Genomic DNA, 23,717 nt, shown 5'->3' with positions numbered 1-23,717 from the left:
TAGCTGCTCTGCCAACTGCTTCACTAAGATACTTGACTCTGCATTATTTGTATATATAGTAACTTGTGAAGAATTTTGAAGTGATCTGTGATATATATTTATGAATGTAAAACAATGGAAGGTTTGAGGCTTCCTCATAAGTTAGAAACAAAGCAATCAGTACAGATGAAGTGTCCTCTATCAACTGTTCAATTCTCTCCACAGATGCTGCCTGACTTGATGAGATCTCCCTGCATTTTGTCTGTCACTCTGTATCTCAGACATCCCACCCTGCAAAAACTCATTTCAGGGAGATCTCAACCGGAAGTCTCAACCTCATAGCAGTCTGTGTCAGTGAATTTGTTAATTTTGCAAGACATCAGATTCACAAGTGTTTTGTGAGACCGCTGACTTCTGAATTCTGTCTTAATGTGCCATGTTCACAGCTGCTGCTGTCTTGGTTGATAAGCAGGCATAGTTTTTTGCTATTTCTGAATCAGGAAACATTTTCCTGAATAGCTTGCCTGTGTGCTTACACACCTGGAATGGCAGGTTATGCTCAACGATGAAAGATGTAAAGTACACCTCAGCTCTAGTGACCTTCTCTGTCAGACTTCGGTTTTCTGCTGAAAAGAACTGTGAAATACTTGAGCAGCCTTCCCTGCGATTAGCCTCCCTAATATGTATGGTCCCTAAAAGAAATAAAAGCATAAGGTGTATCCTTATTACACGTGTGCACCGCTTCACGTCCATTCGGACAACGTCCGATCGCATATACATCCATAGTCTCACACACACAGCCTGCAATAGTCGGGATCAGAACTTATGTTTTTACATCAAAATGGGGGATTTTAAATGAATGATTTAGAAGTTCTGTATCTTCAAGTTCAAGTTTATTTTCATCTGGCTGATTGTCCACAAACGAAACAACCTCTGCCCGGACCACGGTGTAGCCACAATACATGTATCATGCACACCACGTAAAGCAATATATTACCATATTATTTAATAAAGTGTAATTCAAAATGCATATAAAGTGCGCAGCCCAGGTAAACAGTTCGCTGTCCTAATGACGAGAACTCGGTGGGGGCCGGGTATTTACTAAAACCATTTTTTCTTCTGAAAACGGCTGCACTTAAACACAGCACATCACAGGCTTTGACGTACCTGTAAGTGGAAGTGTTTCAGGAAAAAAAACCCCGAAGAATTTGCTTGCTGCGAGTGCATTTTTAAAGATGTCTTAGCCGACAATTTTGGAATTTCGCTCCAATTTAAACCTCGCTCTAATTCCCTTTAAGACTCCATTGCGTAGTCAGGTTGTCACCGCCAGCCTTGGGAATTTCTTCGCCAGGCTTTTGTACTTCATCACCGACAGTTGTCCGGATGATTTCAGTGTCATTACAGACGGCAGTAACTGAACTGATGGACTATGGAAGAAAGAGAGAGGTCGACTGTAAAGCAGGATTCATTCATTTTCTTTCTTTCTTTCTTTTCCCTTTCCCTCTCCCTCTCTAAAAAATCAATTTCCGGGTTATTGTCTGTAATTTGTGGGCATCAGGGAGCCGCTATCGATTTGCAGGAGACTCCGGGAACTCCCGTGAGAGGTGGGATGTCTGCAGTCCTTCAGGTTCATGGCTCAGTCTGTGATCACATGATCAATAAATATTATAGGTAAATGTACCCATCTGTCTCTCTCAGAGACCCAGCAGTTCACCTCTCTCATAACTAAAGTTTTTTCCCTCTTGCTGTGCCTGAAGAACATTTAGTTTTGTTTGTCACATTGAAATATATAGTGAAATGCATAGTTTTGCGTCAGTGACCACCAATGCAGTCTGTTGATTGTGCTGGGGATTTGCAATGCATGCCCATGTGTTTTTTTTTAAAGAGGAAGTGCATGAGGTATATATTTCAGATATATCTAACAGAATGTTGTCATAGTACCAATGTCTATTCTTCAAGCATCAAGGTGATTTTAACACGCAGTGAACGTACAGCTATCTTCGGGTGAACGCTCAATGAATCAGAATCAGGTTTATTATCACCGGCATGTGTCATGAAATTTGTTAACTTAGCAGCAGCAGTTCAATGCAATACAAAATATAGAAGGAAAAGAGGAAAAAATAAGTAAATAAGTAAATCAATTATAGTATACAGGTTTCCCCCGCCATCCGAAGGTAGAGCGTTCCTATGAAACGGTTCGTAAGCCGGAATGTTGTAAAGCGAAGAAGCAATTACCATTTATTTATATGGGAAAATTTTGTGAGTGTGTGCAGACCCAAAAATAACCTACCAAATCATGCCAAATAATGCATAAAACCTAAAATAACAGTAACATATAGTAAAAGCAGGAATGATATGATAAATACACAGCTTATATAAAGTAGAAATACTTTTCCACAATCATTGCTTGAACTGTTCTCCGTAGCGAAAATCTGACGCAAGCGCTGTCGGCAAAAACACGGCGCAAGCGCTCTCCAGTAACCTTTAAGCTATGAAGCTGCCAAATCATACCAAATAACACATAAAAATACACAGCCGATATAAAGTAGAAATAATGTATGTACAGTGTAGTATCACTCACTGGACTTGGGACAGCGCCCAGCACACTGATGGTGGTGTGTTAGACTGAGTCGTCGAAGTTTGGGTGGTGCAGTGGTCTCCACCCTCCGGGCAGCGAACCGATACTGATCCATGAAGCATGCAGTGGTAGCCGGGAGGCGCACAGCACATCTTTAAGAAAAAAGCGGAAACAAACATGCTAATTAATTAGGTGCCGCCCGGCACGTAATTGTTGGCACAGATCAGTGCCGATTGCCGGATTGTATCGCCTCTGATCTGGGCCGACAATTACGTGTCAGGCGGCACCTAATTAATTAGCATGTTTATTTCGCTTTTTTCTTAAAGGTGTGCTGTGTGTCTCCTGGCTACTGCTGCATTCTCCGCGAATCGGTATCTGTCTGCGACCTGGGTGTTGGGGTGGTGGGACACTGGGGTGTCATCTCACCGTCGTCTGTTTCCATTAGAGCAGGCAGCTCAGCTTCTCCTATGACTGCCTACCTCGATGTCGAAGATCGGGGTTCATCGTCTGCTGCGGCTGATGTGGAAGGCTTGCCTGACTGCTGCGCCTCGCGCATTTTTCTATCATACAGTTCTTTGTACAAACGTTTGTAAGCACTCAAACCACCTTGCAAATATCCCCTAAAACGACGTACCCTTTCAAAATTAAAGTCGTATTTTATCATTACTCATTCGATTTCGATTGTTATCCTTTCCTCTTCCAATTAATTGCATCAGCTCTTTATCTATCAGTTCCTGGTCATGGGATGCCAAAACCTCTTTAAAATCATCTTCGTCAGCTTCCGCAAGCCAGACTCACTTTGTCCTTACTTCGTTCACCATGATCGAAACGCTTAATTATGTCTAGTTTTACACTAAGTGTAACAGCCTTCCGAGCTCTTTTAGGCTTTTCCGATACCTTAGAACTCATCTTGCTAACGGCTGCTCACAGGCTCGTGTTTAAGCAATGCAGGCGAGATTGCAGTTCTGAGTCCGGGGGAGAGTGGCTGCTCAGGGCACGCGCTGCCTTTTATCACGCGCTGATTTTTTTCGCGCGCTGCCTTTCTTCGTAACAGTGAAAACACCTTCTGTTAGTGAAAACAGGGTACTAATGTAGGTCTTTCGTAACAGTGAGGTTTCGTAAAGCGAACGTTTGAAAAGCGGGGGAAACCTGTATCTATATTGAATAGATTTAAAATCGTGCAAAAAACAGGAATAATATATATTAAAAAAGTGAGGTAGTGTTCATGGGTTCAAAGTCCATTTAGGAATCGGATGGCAGAAGGGAAGAAGCTGTTCCTGAATCGCTGAGTGTGTACCTTCAGGCTTCTGTATCTCCTGCCTGATGGTAACAGTGAGAAAAGGGCATGCGTTGGGTGCTGGAGGTCCTTAATAACGGACGCTGCCTTTCTGAGTCAGCACTCCTTGAAGATGTCGTAGGTACTTTGTCGGCTAGTACCCAAGATGGAGCTGACTAAATTTACAACCTTCTGCAGCTTCTTTTGGTCCTGTGCAGTAGCCCCCCCAATCTGGTGATGCAGCCTGTCAGAATGCTCTCCCAGGGTATATCTATACAAGTTTTTGAGTGTATTTGTTGACATACCAAATCTCTTCAAACTCCTAATGAAGTATAGTCGCTGTCTTGCCTTCTTTATAACTGCATCGATTTGTTGGGATCAGGTTAGATCCTCAGAGGTCTTGACACCCAGGAACTTGAAACTGCTCACTCTCTTCACTTCTGATCCCTTTATGAGGATTGGAATGTGTTCCTTCGTCTTGACCTTCCTGAAGTCCACAACCAGCTCTTTCGTCTTACTGACGTTGAGTGCCAGGTTGTTGCTGTGACTCCACTCCACTAGTTGGCATATCTCACTCCTGTACGCCCTCTCATCTCCACCTGAGATTCTACCAACAATGGTTGTATCATCGGCAAATTTATAGATGGTATTTGAGCTATGCCTAGCCAAGCAGTCATGTGTATATAGTGAGTATAGCAGTGGGCTAAGCGTACACCCCTGACGGTGGGTGCTTTATTGAATGCAGTCAGTCTCGATGAATGGCAGTCTCAGGTACAATTATGCATCACACTATTTTACACAAACTGGCTTCTAAAGGTACCCTGCACACAAAGTAGAATCTGATTGTTAATCGGGTGTGTGATTGACATTTGCAGACACGTAGTACAAGACATTTTCTTATGGTTGACAAAGTGACTACTGCTCTTAACTTTAATCTGGGGTCACTCTAGGGCAGTGCCAGAAATGCTGTGGTATTTTTCAGTCACCAGCACATACTTACAGGAATGAACAGTAAGGGTGCTCAGCAGTTTGGGCAGCTTCTGTAGAAAGAGAAACAGAGTGAATGTTGCAGGGTAATGATCCTTCGTCAGGTCCCCTTTCAACTGCAGAAGGCATGTTTGCTAGGGCTGACTCTCATACCAGCTTTGCCAGTCAGAATGAATGAGTGTGTATCTCTGCCTTGTTTCCTACAGGTGTAGGGCACCACCAACTGTGCCCGTGCGACTTTAAGTGTCCCCATTTCTCCTGTTCACCCTGGAGTATTCTTCGATGAGAACCTCTTTCATACCATGACGGCAGAATTAGTTTGGAAACACAGAAATATTTTTCACGGGCAGTTCCCAAGATGTCTTTGTCGTGTGTTTGTGAACTGCATTCCCTGCTCCTGCACCATGAAACCGACTCTCAGGGTGACGGCTGGCGAGAACCAAAACAAGGGACATGAGATGTTAAAGAAGTATAACAGACCAGGCTTGTTAATGGGATAACTAGAGTTGTCTGGCCAATTATGATAGTAAAGATGGTAAAGAGTGGAGTAAGTAGATGCAAGTGTGATGTCGGTGGCTGCTAGATCCTCCTGAATGGGTAGTTCATTCAGGCACCATCAATTGATCTGTTCAATGTCCATGTTACCTCAGCTGTTCCCATTTGACCTGCCTCTCTCAAAGCACTCTCCCCAATGCTCAGGACTAATTTATCACCAGTCCGCATGTACAGAGACTGGAACATATGAAAATGTTATAGGCCAGTGCAGGCAAAGGGTATTTATCAATCAGGATATAGAAATGACAAGTTGAGTCTGTAAGACATCCATGTGTTTAACTCTGTGCTGCTGTAAACAGTCTCTTCCTCTCCCAAAAAATCTAACATAGTGCAAACTTTGTGCTTCTGTAGAGGTAGTGAAGGGCTGGCCTGACTCTACAGCCTGACGTAGGAAGCTGGCCTGCACATACATGCAAGGACAGATTTGATGGGTGAGGTTGGGGGTGGCAAACCTTTCTGACAGCGTGTGCCTAAATCAGCAATAATCTTCTAAAACATTCTCTCAGCTGCCATGGTAGTTTTGAGATTGATAAATGAATAAGCAACAATAATTATGGACCTTTTTTTTAAGGAAAAAGGATGAATCATTATTTATGTGTATTCATCGTTTTGCTATTAATAAAAGTGCAACAGCGACAGATTGAAATAAATGAAGCATTTTAGAAAACCTGTTCAAAAATCAATATTAGTTTTTTTAAAAAGACAGTTGAAAAATAACATAAATCCTACATAGTATTGTTATTGTAACTGTTTACTGACGTCTGCACCAGATCTGCTAGGATTTCAAAAGGTATCATCCAAAATTGGATGTTCGTGCCACCATCTAGCTGGCTCCAAGCTGGTGTGAGACATTTCCTTTGAAAATATCTGCTTTTGGACTGAAAAAATTATTTGCAGATTCATTTGGCAGTAGATATGATCATTATGTATCTTTTTCTAATGGGTGGGGTTTAAAGAATTGAGGATCTGCACCGCATGGCAACAAAAGTTTTGTACGTGGCATCTTGGGCATGCACACCATAGGTTTGCCATGCCATGACTGTAGATACTAGACACAAGACAGAAAGTGAGGCATTGAGTATACACCTCAATAGCAAACCCCACTTCCAATCCCTCATCATCATCATTCCCATTATAGGCTCTCAGCAATGAGCCACCGAGCCCTTTCTTTCAGGTCAGTGGGTTTGAATAACTGAGACTGGAGCTCTGTATATCCCACTAGGCATTCGTGGTCCTCAAGCCCTCTATGGGGGGCTGCACACCCATTTGAATACCTTAAGGAATGGGGTGGGGGGAACATTTTTCTATAGATGGAGAGATCACTGCAAAGGATTGGAATGTGGTGCCTTCTTACATCTCAGTGCTAGCGTGTGCAGTGTGGCTTGGTCACTTCCTTAGAGTGCTCTGTCCTCTCTAAAGTATAGATCCCCTTACACTCTCTACTGCCTGATGGAACATGTGCTTTCCTTTAACACTTACTTCTTCGATTCCTCTGTACTTTTGTTGATGTCCTCTGTAGCTGTCGTAAACATAAGAGATTCTGAAGATTCAGGAAATCCAGAGCAATGCAACACACACACACACACAGTGCTGGAGAAACTCAGCAGGTTAGGCAGCATCAACAGAGAGTTGATATTTTCTGATGAACTTATTCCTTTCCATAGATGCTGTTTGACCTGCTGAGTTTCTCCAGCATTTTGTGTTTGTTCTGCAGCTTTACACTTTATTCTGCATTCTTTTATTGTTTTACCTTATTCTACCACAGTACACTGTGTAATGATCAGATCTACATGAACAATATGCAGGACAGGCTTTTCACTTTACTTCAGTACGCATGACAATAATAAACTAATACTGATCTCTCCCACTTTGTAAAACACAGTTTTGACCCAAAACATGAACTCTCCATTTTCCCCTACAGATGCCATCTGACTCACTGAGTTCCTCCAGCAGTTTATTCTTCACTTCAGATTCCAGCAGTTGAAGTCTCTCATGTCTCCTTCCACTCATTTACTAGCAGCTGCTCTGGAAATACCATGTTGCACACAGGTCTGGAGGTGCTGCATCTATATCTGGCCCTGAGCAAAGCTTAGATATCCCTGTGCGGTCAGGCACAAGCTTTCCACTGCTTCCCTTATTTCTGCCATCCATTTGGCTCACTCAGTGTGTGAGTCACCATGAAAATAAAACGATTTGCCTTTCTAGACCCAAGGAAGTTGTGAATTATACATGGTGGACACCACTGCGTGTACTATATCCTCTCCAGCCAAATGAGCTATTGTTATTATCCTAGTGCATGTCACACTAGGAAATGAAGAGCATGCCATATAGGAGTATTATGCAGAGAATATTTCAGATTTTTATTCTGCATGTCTGCTTTGTACAGTGCTAACTTGGGTCCACACCTGTGTGGTATGCAATGTGGCTGAATTCTGAACTTGGTTAACTGATGGCACTATTGATGTTGCTTAACTGGCATCTCAAAACTTGCACTCATTCCTCATCAGACTTTATTTACCTGTGCATGGCCCCTGTCACCACACTGTTCTGAATAACAGAGAAATGCCACTTTACAGAATTGGCTAGCAATTACAGATATTGACCATCTGGTAAAATGTTCCAATTCCTTATTTGCGTGATCAATCATCATTTGTGATAGAGGTGTTAATAGTCAATAGAAACTACGAGGTAACAAGTGATGATACTTTGAAGTTAGTAAGGTAATTGTCCTCTAGTTGGTGTGTGTGTGCCTTGCATCCTTCCTTTACATGCTTGTCTTGTTTCAGTATGACAAATGACTCTGGTCCCCTGCTGTGCGAACGGAAACTATACACTTCAAAGACCTTACCTACCAGTTCCTTCTTGTCTGGGCAGACTGGACACTATCTGCAAACCGCTCTTGCCCGGACATTTAACTCTTACCTTGCTGCAAAAATCCAAACCTCTGCCCATCTCCAATGTCCATGTCTTCTCATGCTCCTGTTATTCCCAGGTCTTTGCTGATAGTGAAGGTTCATTTGTGGAGGGGCTCCTCTGTTTCCCTGATGTTTTGAAGGTTCTTCTCTGGTAAGGAGGGGGAGAGACAAGGGAGGTAAATAGCCTGCGTTGCATGGGTAACTGGAGGGCTTCTGCTGATGCGGGTCATGAGGGAGAGGTATGGAGCTGGAGATCGGCCCTCACTGTCTAGGCAAATGAAAATGTGTGACATAAGAGATTCTGCAGATACTGGAAATCTTGAGCAACACACACAAAATGCTGGGGAATCCCAGCAGGTCAGGCAGCGTTTATGAAGAGTCGACATTTCAGGCCCTGACCCTTCATCAGGACTGGAAAAGAAGGGGGCAGAAGCCAGAATAAGATGGGAGAGGGAAAAGAGTACAAGCAGGCAGATGGTAGGTTAGACTAGCTGAGGGGGAAGGTGAGCGGGGGGGGGGCGGTAGATTAAGCAAGAATTTGGAAGGTGGTAGGTAGAAAAGGTAGAGTGCTGAAGAAGAAGAGATCTGATAGAGATGGTGGTGGACCGTGGAACAAAAGAAAGGAGGTGCAGAATTGGAGTGAAGATATGGGCAGGCCTTGAGGGTGGGGAGAAGAGAGAGGTGAGGGTACCAGTGGTCTGACTTATGAGCAGTGATGCAAATGTAGGGTTAGAGAGGGAAGATTGAGGGGAATTTAATAATTCACAAATTAGGATGTGGGCAAATGTGTCAAGGTATTCAATGTTTCCTGACCAGTGATAATTTTATTCCATGGAATCCGGGAGACTGATCCTGCTGTCCCCAGACATCTGTTCTTGACTCCAGGATTGATTCCTCCTTTCAGTAGGGAAGGTGAAGTTGCTGAGGCCCTCCATGACAACGCATAAGGCATCGCTGAACCTAGACACATCCTTGATTGGTCTGTTCTCCATTTACTTTGCCCCACATCCAGCCACAAAGCCCCTCAAACATTATTTTTGCTTTTGTTAATAGAGTTGAATTTGAGCCATGGATATTGTCACCTAAGGCACTTAGCTGTTGGTGTGAATAAATAATATGTTAATGATTTCAAGACCCACTGAACTGTGCACCGTTTAATCTTTCAAGCTTTGCTTGTGCAGTCAGTCTCCCCCCACCCACACTGCTCCTAGTGTTTCAGAGCATTAAGGCTCAGCCCTTTATTTGTTCAGACCAAATTATACCACAACGTCCATAACCATGAGTCTGTCTGTGAGCTCCAGATAAGCACATTCCATTTCCCTCTTCATTATAGGCAGAGATCAAACCTTCCCTCAGGTTATTCCTGCACTCACTGCACTTCAAGTGTTCTTAAAAATATTTGTTGCATATTTTTGTTAATCATGGGAAGTTATTTGACCAGGTCTGCATTTCAACCACACTTGTTTATTAATCCAGTCTCTCAGAACAGTTTCAGGGGTATATCAGCTGAGTATATACATTCCAGAGGTTTGTGATGTGTTTAAATCCCAGTCAGGCTCTGAGGTGATTAAACTCAATTATGAAGTCATAAAGAGATTCAGACTGGGCACAGACCCTTCAACCCATCAAGTCTATGCCAATCGGTAACCACCCATTTACATTAATCCTAGAGCAGCACATAAACTGCTGGAGGAACTTAGTGGGTCAGATTAAAACCCTACATCAGGAACTGAAATGTTGATAATTCAGTTCCCCTCTCCCACAACAGACTTGCTCGACCTGTTAAGTTCCTCCGGCATCTGCAGTCTCTTCCCACCGCCCCACCGATTATACCATTCAACTACACATTAGGAGTCTCAAGATTTCTGCAGATGATGGGAATCTTGAGCAACACACACAAAATGCTGGAGGAGCTCAACAGGTCAGGCAATGGGAAATGATCGGACCTGATGAAAAGTTTTGTTATGATATGTCGACTGATGATTTCTGTAGATGCTGCCTGACCCCCAATGTTATCAGCAATACCACTATGGAAGTTAATGTACCATCATGAAAACCCAACTGATTCACTATCGTCATCAGGGGAAATGACATAATAAAGTAGGAGCTAGAGCAGGCCATTTGGCCCCTTAATGTGCTTTACCATTCAATATGGTCTTGACTGATCTGTTATCTTTGGAGATTTATCCCCTTTCTCTTTAAAATCCCCAATGATCCAGCCTCCAAAATCCTTTGGGATAGAAAATACCAGCGACTAATCACTCTGTGAGAGGTTCCGATTAAACCCCTGGTCCTAAATTACCCCAGTCCTGTAACCACTGTATGTCAACTTGTTTGAGACCCACCCATGAGTGGAAACATCTTGATATTTACCTCGTCATGTGCCCCAAGGACCTTAAATGTTTTATTTTTCTAAACTCCAAAGAACGTGGAACCACATTTTCTTTACTGTATGTGACTTCAGTCCCAAAGCAATATAAACAACTTTGCAAGCTATCAGGTTCAATAATAGTTACAGATCAGCAGTAAGTGTCACCCTTGGTCAGAGACACTCCATGTTGTGAATCAACCAAATATTTATCCAGTCCATCCTGCATTTTCTTCCCAATAACCAGCTGATCATGTTCTACTTTTGCCTCTTTTTCAGTGCATCCCAGAGTCAGCACGGTATAACGTTTCTGTAGGAAACACTCAGAGCGCCAGGCAGACTCTGAATTACATTGCAAAGATGAACCGCTCCTGCCTTCCTCAGGGTTCTTTGGTAGAAACACAAATGGTAAGTTCAAAAATGGTCTTGCCTTTGTTGGGGGTAAATTCTCAGTGTCCCAAGAACACATTACCGATAAGATCTTTGCTTAATACTTTTTAGAATGTATGTAAGATTAGTGAATTTCCAACCCCTAGAAGGAAAGATGCAAAATTTCATATTGTTCTGGAAATCTAAACAACTAGTTGACGTGAGAGAAAGAGATCAAGAAGGAAACAGAGAATAAAACTGATTGACTACGAGATTCTCAAAGAGCCAAAGATAGCAGTGTTGGACTAGTATGGTTATGCAAGGTAATAAGAGGCTTTCTCCAATAAAACTGGTCCTGCATTCAATAAATTCAATGGGGTATCAATAAGTGTCAAATGGAGCATGCATTAATATATTCCTTCAGTGAAAAGATATGGATGGGCAGCAGGAGTAATTCTGAAATATTCTGGTGGAGAGCTTAAACTGAGTCAGTAAGATAGTCTCCCTTGGTATTTCCATCACCATTAGATCAGAGAATCACAGAGTCAAAGGGCTCTACAGCACAGAAATGGATCCTTTGGACCTTCTAGTCTGTGCTGAACTGTTATTTTGTCTAGCCCCTCCCATTCCCCTCCTGCCCATGTACCTCTCCAAACTTCTCTCAAGTATTGCTGTCGAACCCGCATCCACCACTTCTGCTAGCAGCTCGTTCTACTCTCATATCACTCTCTGAGCAAAGAAGTTCCCTCCCAGGTTCCCTTTAAATATTGCACCTTTCACCCGTAATCTATGACCTCTAGTTCTGGTCTCACCCAACCTCAGTGGGGGAAAAAAACTGTTTGCATTTTCCTTATCAATATTCCACATAATTTTGTGTACCTCTAACAAATCTCCCCCCATTCTCCAGGGAAAAGGACCTAACCTATTCAACTTTTCTCTATAACTCTGGTCCTCAAGTCCCAGCAAATATCTAATCTAATCTAATATCCTAGTAAATTTTCTCAGTACTCTTCCAACCTTCCTGATATCTTTTCCTGTAGACATCTTCATTGAAAAGTGCTTGCAATGTTGCAAGCAAGTGTTTCATTGTATCACCATACTTGTGCACAAATCACTAAAGCCTACTTGACTTGAATAAAACATAGAACATAGAAATAAAAGAAGACAGCATAGGAACAAGCCCTTCAGCAAAGAAGGTTGTGCTAAACTAATGAAATTAATAATCAAATGCCCACTAAACTAATCCCTTCTGCCTACACCAAGTCCATATCCTTCCAATCCCTGCCCATTCATGTATCTATCTGAGAGCCTCTTGAACAACTCTATCATGTTTGCCTTTATCACTGCTCCAGGTATTACATTCCAGGCATCCATTACTCTCTGCAAGAACTTGCCTCATGCATCTCCTTTGAATTTAGCCCTCTCACCTTAAATGCATGTCCTCTGGTATTAGACATTTTAACCCTGGGAAAGAGATATTGGCTGTCTACTCTATCTTCTCACAATATTATAAACCTCTATCAGGTCTGCCTCGACAACTCCAGAGAAAATAAACCAAGTTTGTCCAACCTCTCCTTGTAGCACATGCCCTCTAATCCAGGCAGAATCCTGGTGACCCTCTTCTGACTCCTCTCCAAAGCCCCCATAACCTTCCTGCAATAAGGCGACCAGAACTAAATACAATACTCCAAGATGCAGCCTTGATAGAGGTTTTAAAAGCTGCACATAATTTCTGGACTCTTAAACTCAGTTCCTCAACTAATAGATGCAAGCATTCCATATGCCATCTTTACCACCTTAGCAACTTATGTAGTCACTTTAAGGGAGCTGTAAACTTGGATCTCAAGATCCCTCTGCTTATCAACACTATTAACGGTCTTGCCATTAACAGTGTATGTACTGTCTCTTTATATTTGATCTCCTATATTGCAACACATCACGTTTAGCCATGTTAAATTCCCCCCCCCCCCGATATCTCTGCGCCAATATTATTATTGCTGATTAACTGGTGACTGAAACCTGGCTCTTGTTCCTCAAGCACAATTATTTACCTGTGCACAAGGAGAACGGCATTATCCATGTCACCACACCGTTCTGAAGTCTGAACAAAGAAATACCATTTGTATACAGAAATCGACTAGTTGGTTACAGATATTGACCAATCGGTAACCTTATGTTTGTTAAAATTCCTTATTTGCATGATCATTCACCTATTATACTACAGTAATGCAGGTATTGATAGCCAATAGAATCGGCACATTAAGATCCAATGCTACTTCAGAATTAGTGCAGTAACTGACCAGTAGTAACCATCACCCCAGTGTCCTTTGTTTGCATCCTGATTTGTCTCTGTATGCCAAATGGTTCCAGTCCCCTGCTGTGCAAAGGGAAGCTATGTTCTGCAAAGACATCTCGACCCTGGGTTTACTGCACGCTATTTGTAAACTATCTTTGCCTGGACATTACTTTCCACCTTTCTGCAACTTAGACAAAATCTGCAACTGATCTATATTCTGCTGTATCCTTTGCTGTTTCCTACACCATTCACAATACCGCCAATAGTTGTATAGTTTGCAACATTACAAACCCACCCATTTAAGTTTTCATCCAGGTCGTTTATGCAGCAGAGTTCTCACTCTGACCATTCTCTAGTCATTATCTTGTTGCTACTTGAAACTGCTGTAATCTCTGTGAGTTACTTTGATGTAACTAGAGGCTATGAATGGTTTCCAGAGCAGTGCATCACTGGTTAATTGCAACCATTGAAATAGCAGCAACTAGTAGTGGGTTAAAGGAAGTAGTGGGTTAAAGTCAAGATGAAAGAGTTTGGAGAGCCTGAATGAAAGTTCGTTGGAGACGAAGCATATTCCAAAGATTTTTAAAGAGGGAAAGTGAGGTGTTCCTGTTACATTATGTCCCAAAGCAGAGAGTGCCCAAAACCTGGAGTCACCTCTCAGCCTACACTAAAGCTGGGAATGCAAACTTTGGTACAGGTCGAAGTTACTAAACATGATCAGATGTTATTGTGCCTTACTGCTAGAAACAATAAGTTTTCCCAGTGACCAACTTGGATTTCTTTTTATTGACAGGTAAGGAAGGGAAGTATCTTTGACTTGGTAGATTCTGAATATAGACGCACAACACTGCAATGCTGGTTCATATGGTAAATATTGGATACCTGCTGATATTAAAGTTAAAAGTAATTATAACATAACCTACAAATTGCAGTATTTTGTCCCTTTCCTGACATGTTTTCTAATTATTTATTTCTCTAGTTGTTTTTGCTATTGTCCTTTTATTTACCCCTCTTTTGAAATGCATGAGTATTTTTGTGTGGTGGCTCCACAAACACCAATAACCATGTTCAGGTAGTCTGTAGCTTCTGCAGGGATGGCATGGTAACACAGCAGGCAGCATAATGCATAACGCGGGTTCAGTGCCCGCTGCTGTCTGTAAGGGGTTTATATGTTCATTCTGTGATGTGTGAGTCTCCTCTCACTGCTCTAGTTTCCTCCCACATTCCAAAGAATGGGTGGTAGGTTCATTGGTTACAAGGCATAATTGGGCAGTATGGGCTCAATGGGCTGGAAGGCCTGTAAATATATAAAATAATAACCCTCCCGTTCCCACCTGAGCCTGTGAAATGAGAATTAGCTCATTGAACTGCGATAGATTATTTGATCACTGTAAAGGCTGATTTATACTTGTACGTCAACTCGACACTATAACCTACGCAAGTGGCCCACATGTGTTGTGAGCATTTATACTTGTGCGTTGGTGTGTCTGCGTCGCTCTGCAACTTGGGCACATCGCGCATGCGCACACACCTGCCCGCACAAGGCTTCATGGTCATGGTAGTCTTCCTCGGGGTAAACTAGTTTAAAGTGAGCATCTGTTTTCATTAAAGCGAAATGTGTCCTCCATAATTTCGGAGGTCTGTAAAACTTTATGGAAGGCATTGCAGCCAGAGTTCCTTCCCTGCCCTTCAGTCGCTCAATGGGAAGCTATTGCAGCGTAGGAGGAAATGTGATGCCACCAAGCGGACCAATCACAGTTGTTGGGGTCTGCGTTGCTGTGACGTGTAGTTACATTTTGGGAGAGGTGCACTTCAGGTTACGGCGTAGGGATCTTGACCTCTCAGTTTGATGAAGACTTAAAATGGTTTATCAATAATACAGTGGGACTATTGAAACACTCTCAGCCTGCTTGACTTGACGCAAATGTGTCAGGACTGTGCCAATTTGCTAGTATTTAAAAAGTTTTTTCTGAAAGAAAAGTTGTGAAATTTATTTAATAAAATAACTTGAGCTGAAGACAGTGTTTGATATAATTTGCCTACGTGTTTCTGTCTAGGTTGGGAACAGCATTCGCTTATTACGGGCTCGTCTTAACCAGCTCAGAACTCTTGGAAAACAATCCTGTCTGTGGTGTTCCTGAAGGATCAAATGTGTATAATTCACTGGAAACTTGCCATTGTAAAATGTTCGAAGCTGCAGATTACCAGACCATGGTTATCAGCACTTTAGGAGAATTCATGTGTAAGAATACGAACAAAAATGTCATTTAAAAGTTAAAATATTATTCTACTGTTACATGTAATTGTCAGTTTTCAAGATGTTGGCTACATAGTTTTGAACTTTTTGTTAAGTAACGTTTATGTTCAAAGCTAATGGAGTGGCTGATACTCCTGAGATTTCCAATATATAAGACAGTTTTAGACAGTTAAAATAATTATCCAGAAATCCATGGAGTTAAAATCCAACAATAAATGGATGTCAAATTCCAAGGTACTAATGCACAACTAGAAATTCATTGCAACAGTTACACCATTAACTTCTCATGACTTCTGCAACTACAATTAAAATTCCGGGAAACATCTGCTTTTTCCTTAGCAAGGAATGTTATTCTGCTTTTGCGTAAGCTTTTGGTGTCATTCGCAAATTTGCTGATCGAAATAGCCACATTAGATCATTAGATCAAATAGGTCATTGATATGGATGACAAACGATAGTGGACACAGCACTGATCCCTGCAGCATACCACGTCACAGGCCTCCAGTCAGAGAGGTAACCATCTACTACTATTCTATAGTGTCTTCCGCAAGGCCAATGTCTAATCCAATTTAATACCTCATCTTGAATACCAAGCAACTGTACCTTTTTGACCAACCTCCCATGCAGGACCTTATCTAATGCCTTGTTAGAGTAAATGCAGACGCATCCACTGCCTTGTCTTCATCAACTGTCCTGGTAAATTCCTTGAAAAACTATAAGATTGGTTAGACATGACCTGCCATGCACAAAGCCATGCATGAAGTATGTGAAGTTACCATTATTAGAGGAATGTTCTTGGGAAACTGAAAGGTCTGAAGGTTGATCAGTCACCTAGACCAGATGTTGTACACCCCAGGGTTCTGAAAGAGGTGCCTGGAGAGATTGAGGAGGCATTCGTAATGATCTTTCAAGAATCACTATATTTTGGAATGGTTGTGGAGGACTGGAAATTGCAAATGTCACTCCACTCTCCAAGAAGTGGAGAGGCAGAAGAAAGGAAATTATAGGCCAGTTAGTCTGAACTCAGTGGTTGGGAAGATGTTGGAGTCAATTGGATGTGGTTTTAGAGTACTTGGAGGCACATGATAAAATAGGCCCTACTCAGTATGGTTTCCTCAAGGGAAAATCTTGTCTGACAAATCTGTTGGAATTCTTTGAAGAAGTAACAAGCAGGTTAGACAAAGGAGAATCGGTTGATGTTGTGTACTTGGATTTTCAGAAGGCCTTCTGAAGACAAGGTGCCACACATGAGGCTGCTTAATAAGGTACAAGCCGATGGTATTACAGGAAAGATTCTAGCATGGACAAAGCAGTGGCTGATTGCCAGGAGGCAAAGAGTGGGAATAAAGGGAACCTTTTCTTGTTGGCTGCTGGTGACTAGTGGTGTTCCACAGGAGTCTGTGTTGGAATCACTTCTTTTTACATTGTATGTCAATGATTTTGATGATGGAATTGATGGCTTTGAACCAAGTTTGCAGATGATACAAAGATAGGTGGAGGGGCAGGTAGTTTTTAGTAAATAGAGAGGCCACAGAAGAACTTGGACAGATGAGGGGAATGGGGAAAGAAGTGGCAGGTGGATTACGTCATAGGGAAGTTTATGGCCATGTACATTGGTGGAAGAAATGAAGGGGTTGACTACTTCTAAGTGGAGAGAAAATACAAAAATCTGAGGGGCAAAGGGATTTAGGAGTCCTTGAGCAGGATTCTCTAAAGGTTAATTTGCAGTTTGAGGCTGTGGTGAGGAAGGCAAATGCAATGTTTGTATTTATTTTAAGGGGGCTGGAATATAAAAGCAAGGATGTACTGTTGAGAATTTTATAAAGGACTGGTGAAGCCTCATCTGGAGTATTGTGAGCAGTTTTGAGCCCCTTATCTTAGAAAGGATGTGCTGAAACTGGAGAGTGTTCAAAGGAGGTTCATGAAAATGATTCCAGGAATAAATAGCTTCTCATATGAAGAGCATTGATGGCTCTGGGCCTGTATGCTCTGGAATTCAGAAGATTGAGGGGTGACTTCATTGGAACCTATTGAATGGTGAAAGGCCTTGATTGAGTGGATGTGGAGAGGAAGTTTCCTATGGTAGGAGAGTCTAAGATGAGAGGCAGAGTAGAGGGGTGTCCTTTTAGACCAGTGATGAGGAGGAATTACTTTAGCCAGAGAGTGCTGAGTCTGTGCAATTCTTTGCCACGGGCAGCTGTGGAGGCTAAGTCTTTATGTATATTTAAAGCAGAGGTCGATAGATTCTTAATTAGTCAGAGTATGAAGGGATACAGGGGGAAAGCAGGAGACTTGGGACTGAGAAGATAAATGGATCATCCATGATGAAGTAGAAGAGCAGACTCGATGGGCCGAATGGCCAAATTCTGCTCCTATAGCTTATGGTCTAAATATCTCTGCTAGGGCTGCTGCAATTTCTGCACTTGCCTCCCACAGAGTCCAAGGGAACACTTCAAAACTTCAAGATGCAAAGTACACTTATTATTAAGGGATGTATCCAGTATACAACCCTGAGATTTGTCTTCCCACACACAGCCACAAAACAAAGAAAACCATGCAACCTGTTCAAAGTAAACCATCAATCAAACCCCCCAACAGCACACAAAAAAAACTAAATCACACAAACAGCGAAAAAAGAGCGAAGTAGTCAGAATATAAAACACCAACTCACAATGTCACCGAAAACGTCCAGTTCAATCAATCTACTGCTGATTCATTCATTAGGTGCAGTGTGCCCCAATCAAAATTGCCCAAAATAGCAGCAAAAAGGAGTGACCAGAAAGCAGAAACACATCGTAACATGAACTATGGAGCCCAATCTACAAACGACATTAATTAAACCTTACCGAAGACCCATGAGACTAGCACCATCCTCCATCAGCAGCGAGTGAAATGGAGAGAGGGACCATTCAAACACAGGACCTTTGTTCAGGAGCGCTGGTAGACAACGCTGAACACCCGCTCGCCTCGATAATTTCAATCTTCCTTGACGCTTTAATGGCGAGATTGGCGAGAAATTAAGTCGATCATGGACTTATGCCCTGTCTCCAGGCTTCTTGGCCTTGAGGCCACATGATTTGCTTGAAACCTCACCAAATACCCTCGGAGGCAGTAAAGTGCCAGGTTGCTCAACTGGCCCGAAAGCACACCACCAAAATGTAGATCACAGGTCCAACAGTAGCAGAACCATATTTAAAAGAAAGAGAAGATGTGAAAGAAGTGAAAGAAGTAGTTTTGTGAACTGTCTGAAGGATGTCGCAATTGGTTGCATTGTTCGCTGGTGCCGTCTTCTGAAACCTCAGACCCTGGGGATTTTTTCACCCTAATTTGCCTCAAGACAGCAAACACCTCCTCCTGCGTAATCTGTATAGGGTCTATGTCCTCGCTGCTGCTTTGCTTCACTTTTATAGACTCTGTGTCCATCTCCTGTGTAAATGCAGATGCAAAAAGTCCATTTAAGATCTCTTCCCCCCCCCCCCCCACCCATCTCTCTTGGCTCCACATATAGATTATCATTCTGATCTTCTAGAGGACCAATTTTGTCTTTTGCTCTCTGTTTAGTCTTAACATAACTGTAGAAGCCATATTAGACCATAGGAACTGAATTAGGCCACTCAGCCCATCGAGTCTGCTCCACCATTCCATCATGGCTGGTTTATTATCTCTCTCAACCCCATTCTCTTGCCTTTTCCCCATAACCTTTGACGCCCTGACAAACCAAGAATCTCCATTTTAAACTTCCGCTTTAAATATACTCAATGACTTTGCCTTCCCAGCCTACTGTGTGCCATTCCACCCTTTCATTTGCTTGTCCTCTGCACAGTCTCACGACACACTGCATCAAATTGTATACCGACTATCCCATCCTCAGCCCTATTGATCCTGTTCCCATCCCCCTGCCAAATTAGTTTAAACCCTCCACAACAGCTCTAGCAACCTTGCCCGCAAGGATAATGGCTCCACTCAGGTTCAGGTCTAACCCATCCTTTCCGTACAGATCATACGTTCCCCAGAAGACATCCCAAAGATTCAGAAATCTGAAACCTTGCTACCTGTACGACTTCCTCAGCCACTCATTCATCTGTACCATCATTCTATTAGCTAGCTGATATTAACCCCTCTCACAATCTCAAAGTTCGAAGTAAATTTATTGTCAAAATACATATATGTCACCATATACAACCCTGAGATTCATTTTTTGCAGGCATTCCCAGTAAATCCAAGGAGCACAATAGAATCAGTGAAAGACAGGACAAATAACTAATGTGTTAAAAAACAAACTGTCCAAATACAAAAGAGAGAGAAAAAATAAATCAGTAATAAATATTGAGAACATGAGATGAAGAGCCCTTGAAAGTGAGTTTATAGGTTGTGGGAAAAATTAAGTGTTGGGGTTGGTGAAGTTGAGTGAAGTTATCCTCTTTGGTTCAAGAGCCTGATGGTTGAGGGGTAATAACTGTTCCTGAACCTGATGGTGTGGGTTCTGATGGTCCTGTACTTCCTTCCAGATGGCAGCAGTGGGAAGAGAGCATGACCTGGGTGGTGGGGGTCCTTGACTGATGCTTTTCCTGCTGCTTGTGTGTGTGGGGGTGGGGGCTTTGAGGTTTTCACGTCCTTCTGTCGTTCATTCTTTGGGTCGGGTTTTCTCTTTTTCATGGAGTCTGCAAAGAGTAAGGATTTCAAGTTGTATACTGTGTACACATTCTCCGATATTAAATTGAACTATTGAACCACGGATGGATGCTGATTCCATGTGACAGCGCTCCATATAGATGTATTCAATGGTGGGGAGGGCTTTACATGTGATGGACTGGGCTGTATCCATTATTATTTGTAGGTTTTTCCGTGCAAGGATTTTGGTGTATCCATAGCAGGCCATGATACAATCAGCCGATATACTCTCCACCACACATCTATAAAAGTTTGTCAAGGTTTTACTTGACATACCGGATCTTCACAAACATCTAACCTAGTAGAGGTACTTCTGTGCTTTCTTTATAATGTAATTTACCTGCTAGACCCAGGACAGCTGCTCTGAAATGATAACACCGAGGAATTTAAAGTTGCTGACCCTCTCCACCTCTGATCCCCTGATGAGGACTGGCTCATGGACCACTAGTTTTGTACTCCTGTAGTCAATAATCAGTTCCTTGGTCTTGCTGACAATGAATGAGAAGTTGCTGTTGTGGCAACACAGCCAGAGTTTCAATCTCCCTCCTATATGCTGATTCGTCACCACCTTTGATTTGGCCAACATCAGAAAAATTAAATATGGTATTAGAGCTGTGCTTGGCCTCGCAGTCATAAGTAGAAATCAAGTAGTGCAGGGGACTAAACATACAGTCTTGTGGTGCAACAATGCTAATGGTAATTATGGAGGAGATGTTGTTGCCAATCTGAACTGACTGGACTCTGTAAGTGAGGAAGTCCAGGATCCAGTTGCACAAGAAGGTATTGAGGCCAAGGCTTATTAATTAGAAACCCTGATTTCCCAAATGAGTTGAATTGTATTATTTCTATCTCTCTCTAAAGAATGAACGGTTATTTTTTCCACAGTTATTCCATTTAGTCCTTTCATCATTGAAACCTTGGGAAGACGACGCAGTTTGACATTAACAATGGGAGCTTCTGGTATTTTCTTTCTCCTCCTCAACATCTGCAGTACCAGGTAGGGTGAATAATGGATGCTGCATATGGAGAATGTTCTGTACCATCTCTTGGGACAGAGGGGTAAGAGTTTTCCAAAGATGAGACAAGATTTTATGGATCTTCTTGTGACCTTACTCCCAACAATCAATTTTACAGTTCAATACACCTCTCTTCCACCACCTTACATTCTCCATTGTATATCTCCACTGTATACATTTGACCATGTCTAGTACTCACCCTTAATCCTTCCTTCAGCATACCCATCCTTTATCTTCATTGTAACAGTTCTTTACCCACATTCCCTTTCATTTGCATACCTGTACTTTACATACTAGTCTTTACTTCAACATATCCGTCCTTTAACCACAGTTCCCTTTCCAGCACACCTGTCCTTTATCTGCCATCCCTTTCTTCCCTGTCTATTATTTAGCTTCAATTCCTTCCTTCATTGTTGCTGCTCTTCGTCCATAATGCTTTCTCTCATCATTTCAGTGTTTTCTACCTATCCATCACTGTCAATTATCAAGATTCTCTTACATTGCCACTCCCACTCTTCACCATAATTCTCTCCATTCCTGTGTCTGTAACTTTATTATTCTTGGTACAACCAGCTCAGAGACTGGCTGACTGGCAGGAGTGAAGAATGGGAATAAAGGAGGCAGGGGGCACTTTTCTGGTTGGCTGCCAGTGACTAGTGTTATTCAGCAGGGGTTGGTGTTGGGACTGCTTCTTTTCCTGTTATATGTAAATGATTTGGATGACGGAAGTGATGGCTTTCTGGCCAAGTTTACGGACAATAAGATAGATGGGAGCAGATAGTGTTGAAGCAGGGAGTCTACAGAACGACTTGGACAGATTGGGAGGATCAGCAAATAAGAGGCAAATGAAATATACTGTAATGAAGTGTATGGTCATGCGCTTTGATAGAGGGAATAAAAGTGTAGACTATCTTCTAAACAGGGAGTAAATTCAGAAATCAGAAGTGCAAAAGGACTTGGGAGTCCTTGAGCAGGATTCCCTAAAGATTAACTTGCAGATTGAGTTGGTGGTAAGGAACGCAAATACAATGTTAGCATTCATTTTGAGAGGACTGGAACATAAAAGCAAGCATGTAATGCTGAGGCTTTAGAAGGCATTAGTCAGACTGTATTTGGAATATTGTGAGCAGTGTTGGGCCCCTTATCTAAAAAAGGATGTGCTGGCTTTGGAGCGGGTCCAGATCAGGTTCATGAGAATGATCCTGGGAATGAAAGGGTTAAGTTATGAGAGGTGTTTGATGCTTCCGTGCTGGTACTCACTGCAGTTTAGCAGAATGAGGGGACATCTCATTGAAACCTCTCGAATATTGAAAGGTCTAGCTACCGTCGATGTGGACAGGATGTTTCCTTTCGGGGGTAAGTCCAGGACCGGATGACAGAGCCTCAGAATACACGGATATCCCTGTAGAACAGAGATGAGGAGGAATTCCTTTAGCCAGAGAGTAGTGTATCTGTGGACTTCATTGCCACAGACAGCTGTGGAGGCCAAGTCATAGGGTATATTTAAAGTGGAGGTTCATAGATTCTAGTTTAATAAGGGCGTCAAAGGTTCAGAAGTTTTCATTCTTTTACTCTTTGTCTATGGCTATCATAGAGATTTTAAGGATAATCAGAGGCTGGCACCTTGTGTGATGATAATGTGAGCAGATTGCTGGCCTCCCTTTGTTTGCAAACTTGTTAGAATGAGGTGGTTCATCTGTGGCAATGTTTCAGAATGACTACCGAACTGAACAGGTTCTTCAACCCCTCAAGCACTAGTGAACGCTTTTGAGTAAAAATGACAGTAACTGCACCCAAATGTTAGTTGAACAAGTGACTTGATAGCTGCTCTTTAGGAATAGCTTTTATTAAGAAATTAATCCAGTAGAGAATACAGAAAGAGCATATTACCAGAAGCACATTAAATTCCCTGCTCAAAGTGTTCCTCTGATTCATGTTTTTATCAGATTCTGCCCTCCATTTTAATAGTTCTCTTCTTAATGCCAAACCACTTGCTTTAAAGGTAATATAAAACAATTAGCTGTTATCAGGGATAAACTGGGATAGGGTTGGTGGGTGGTTAGAGGTTGTTGGTGGTACTCTTGGCTAATTAAACAATCACAGCTGTGAGAAGAGATGATCTATTTGAAGGAGCATTACAAATTTACATGGATTGAACTAATGACAACATAGGAGCTTTCTCACTGTTGGGAGTGTATGATACACTTGCAAATAACGTGAGGGAAAAGCAAATCCGTAAACACATATCTAACAAGTGCAAATGCACCACTGCAGTATAGTGGGTGCTAATTCAGATACAGGCAGTGTGAAAGCTTTGAAGTGCATAGAACTCCCATAGAGGATTCAGAGAAATTTTTGGAGCATCTGTGGCAATTTGAGTTGTGGGATAGATTTGGAGACTGAAGTCGTATCTGTGGAAGGGTGCCTTTGCAGTAGTGATTCTGTAATTA

General features: G+C 42.3%; 1 protein-coding gene across 6 annotated transcripts in view; it reads left to right on the top strand.

The window, feature by feature from the left end:
• svopl (SVOP-like) overlaps positions 1-23,717 on the top strand; it is a 131,031-nt gene that overhangs the window by 92,105 nt on the left and 15,209 nt on the right. For all 6 annotated transcript variants that reach the window (XM_063058265.1, XM_063058261.1, XM_063058266.1 and 3 more), the window contains 4 exons: positions 10,938-11,066; positions 14,117-14,190; positions 15,381-15,565; positions 21,137-21,248. In XM_063058265.1, the coding sequence (XP_062914335.1) occupies positions 10,938-11,066; positions 14,117-14,190; positions 15,381-15,565; positions 21,137-21,248 (500 nt within the window). The remainder of the gene's footprint in view (positions 1-10,937; positions 11,067-14,116; positions 14,191-15,380; positions 15,566-21,136; positions 21,249-23,717) is intronic.

Source organism: Mobula hypostoma, chromosome 9 (genome assembly GCF_963921235.1).
Source record: "Mobula hypostoma chromosome 9, sMobHyp1.1, whole genome shotgun sequence".
NCBI classification, from domain to species: Eukaryota; Metazoa; Chordata; class Chondrichthyes; order Myliobatiformes; family Myliobatidae; genus Mobula; species Mobula hypostoma.
Note: the sequence above shows the minus strand (reverse complement) of the source record. Positions and strands in the feature narration are given on the sequence as shown.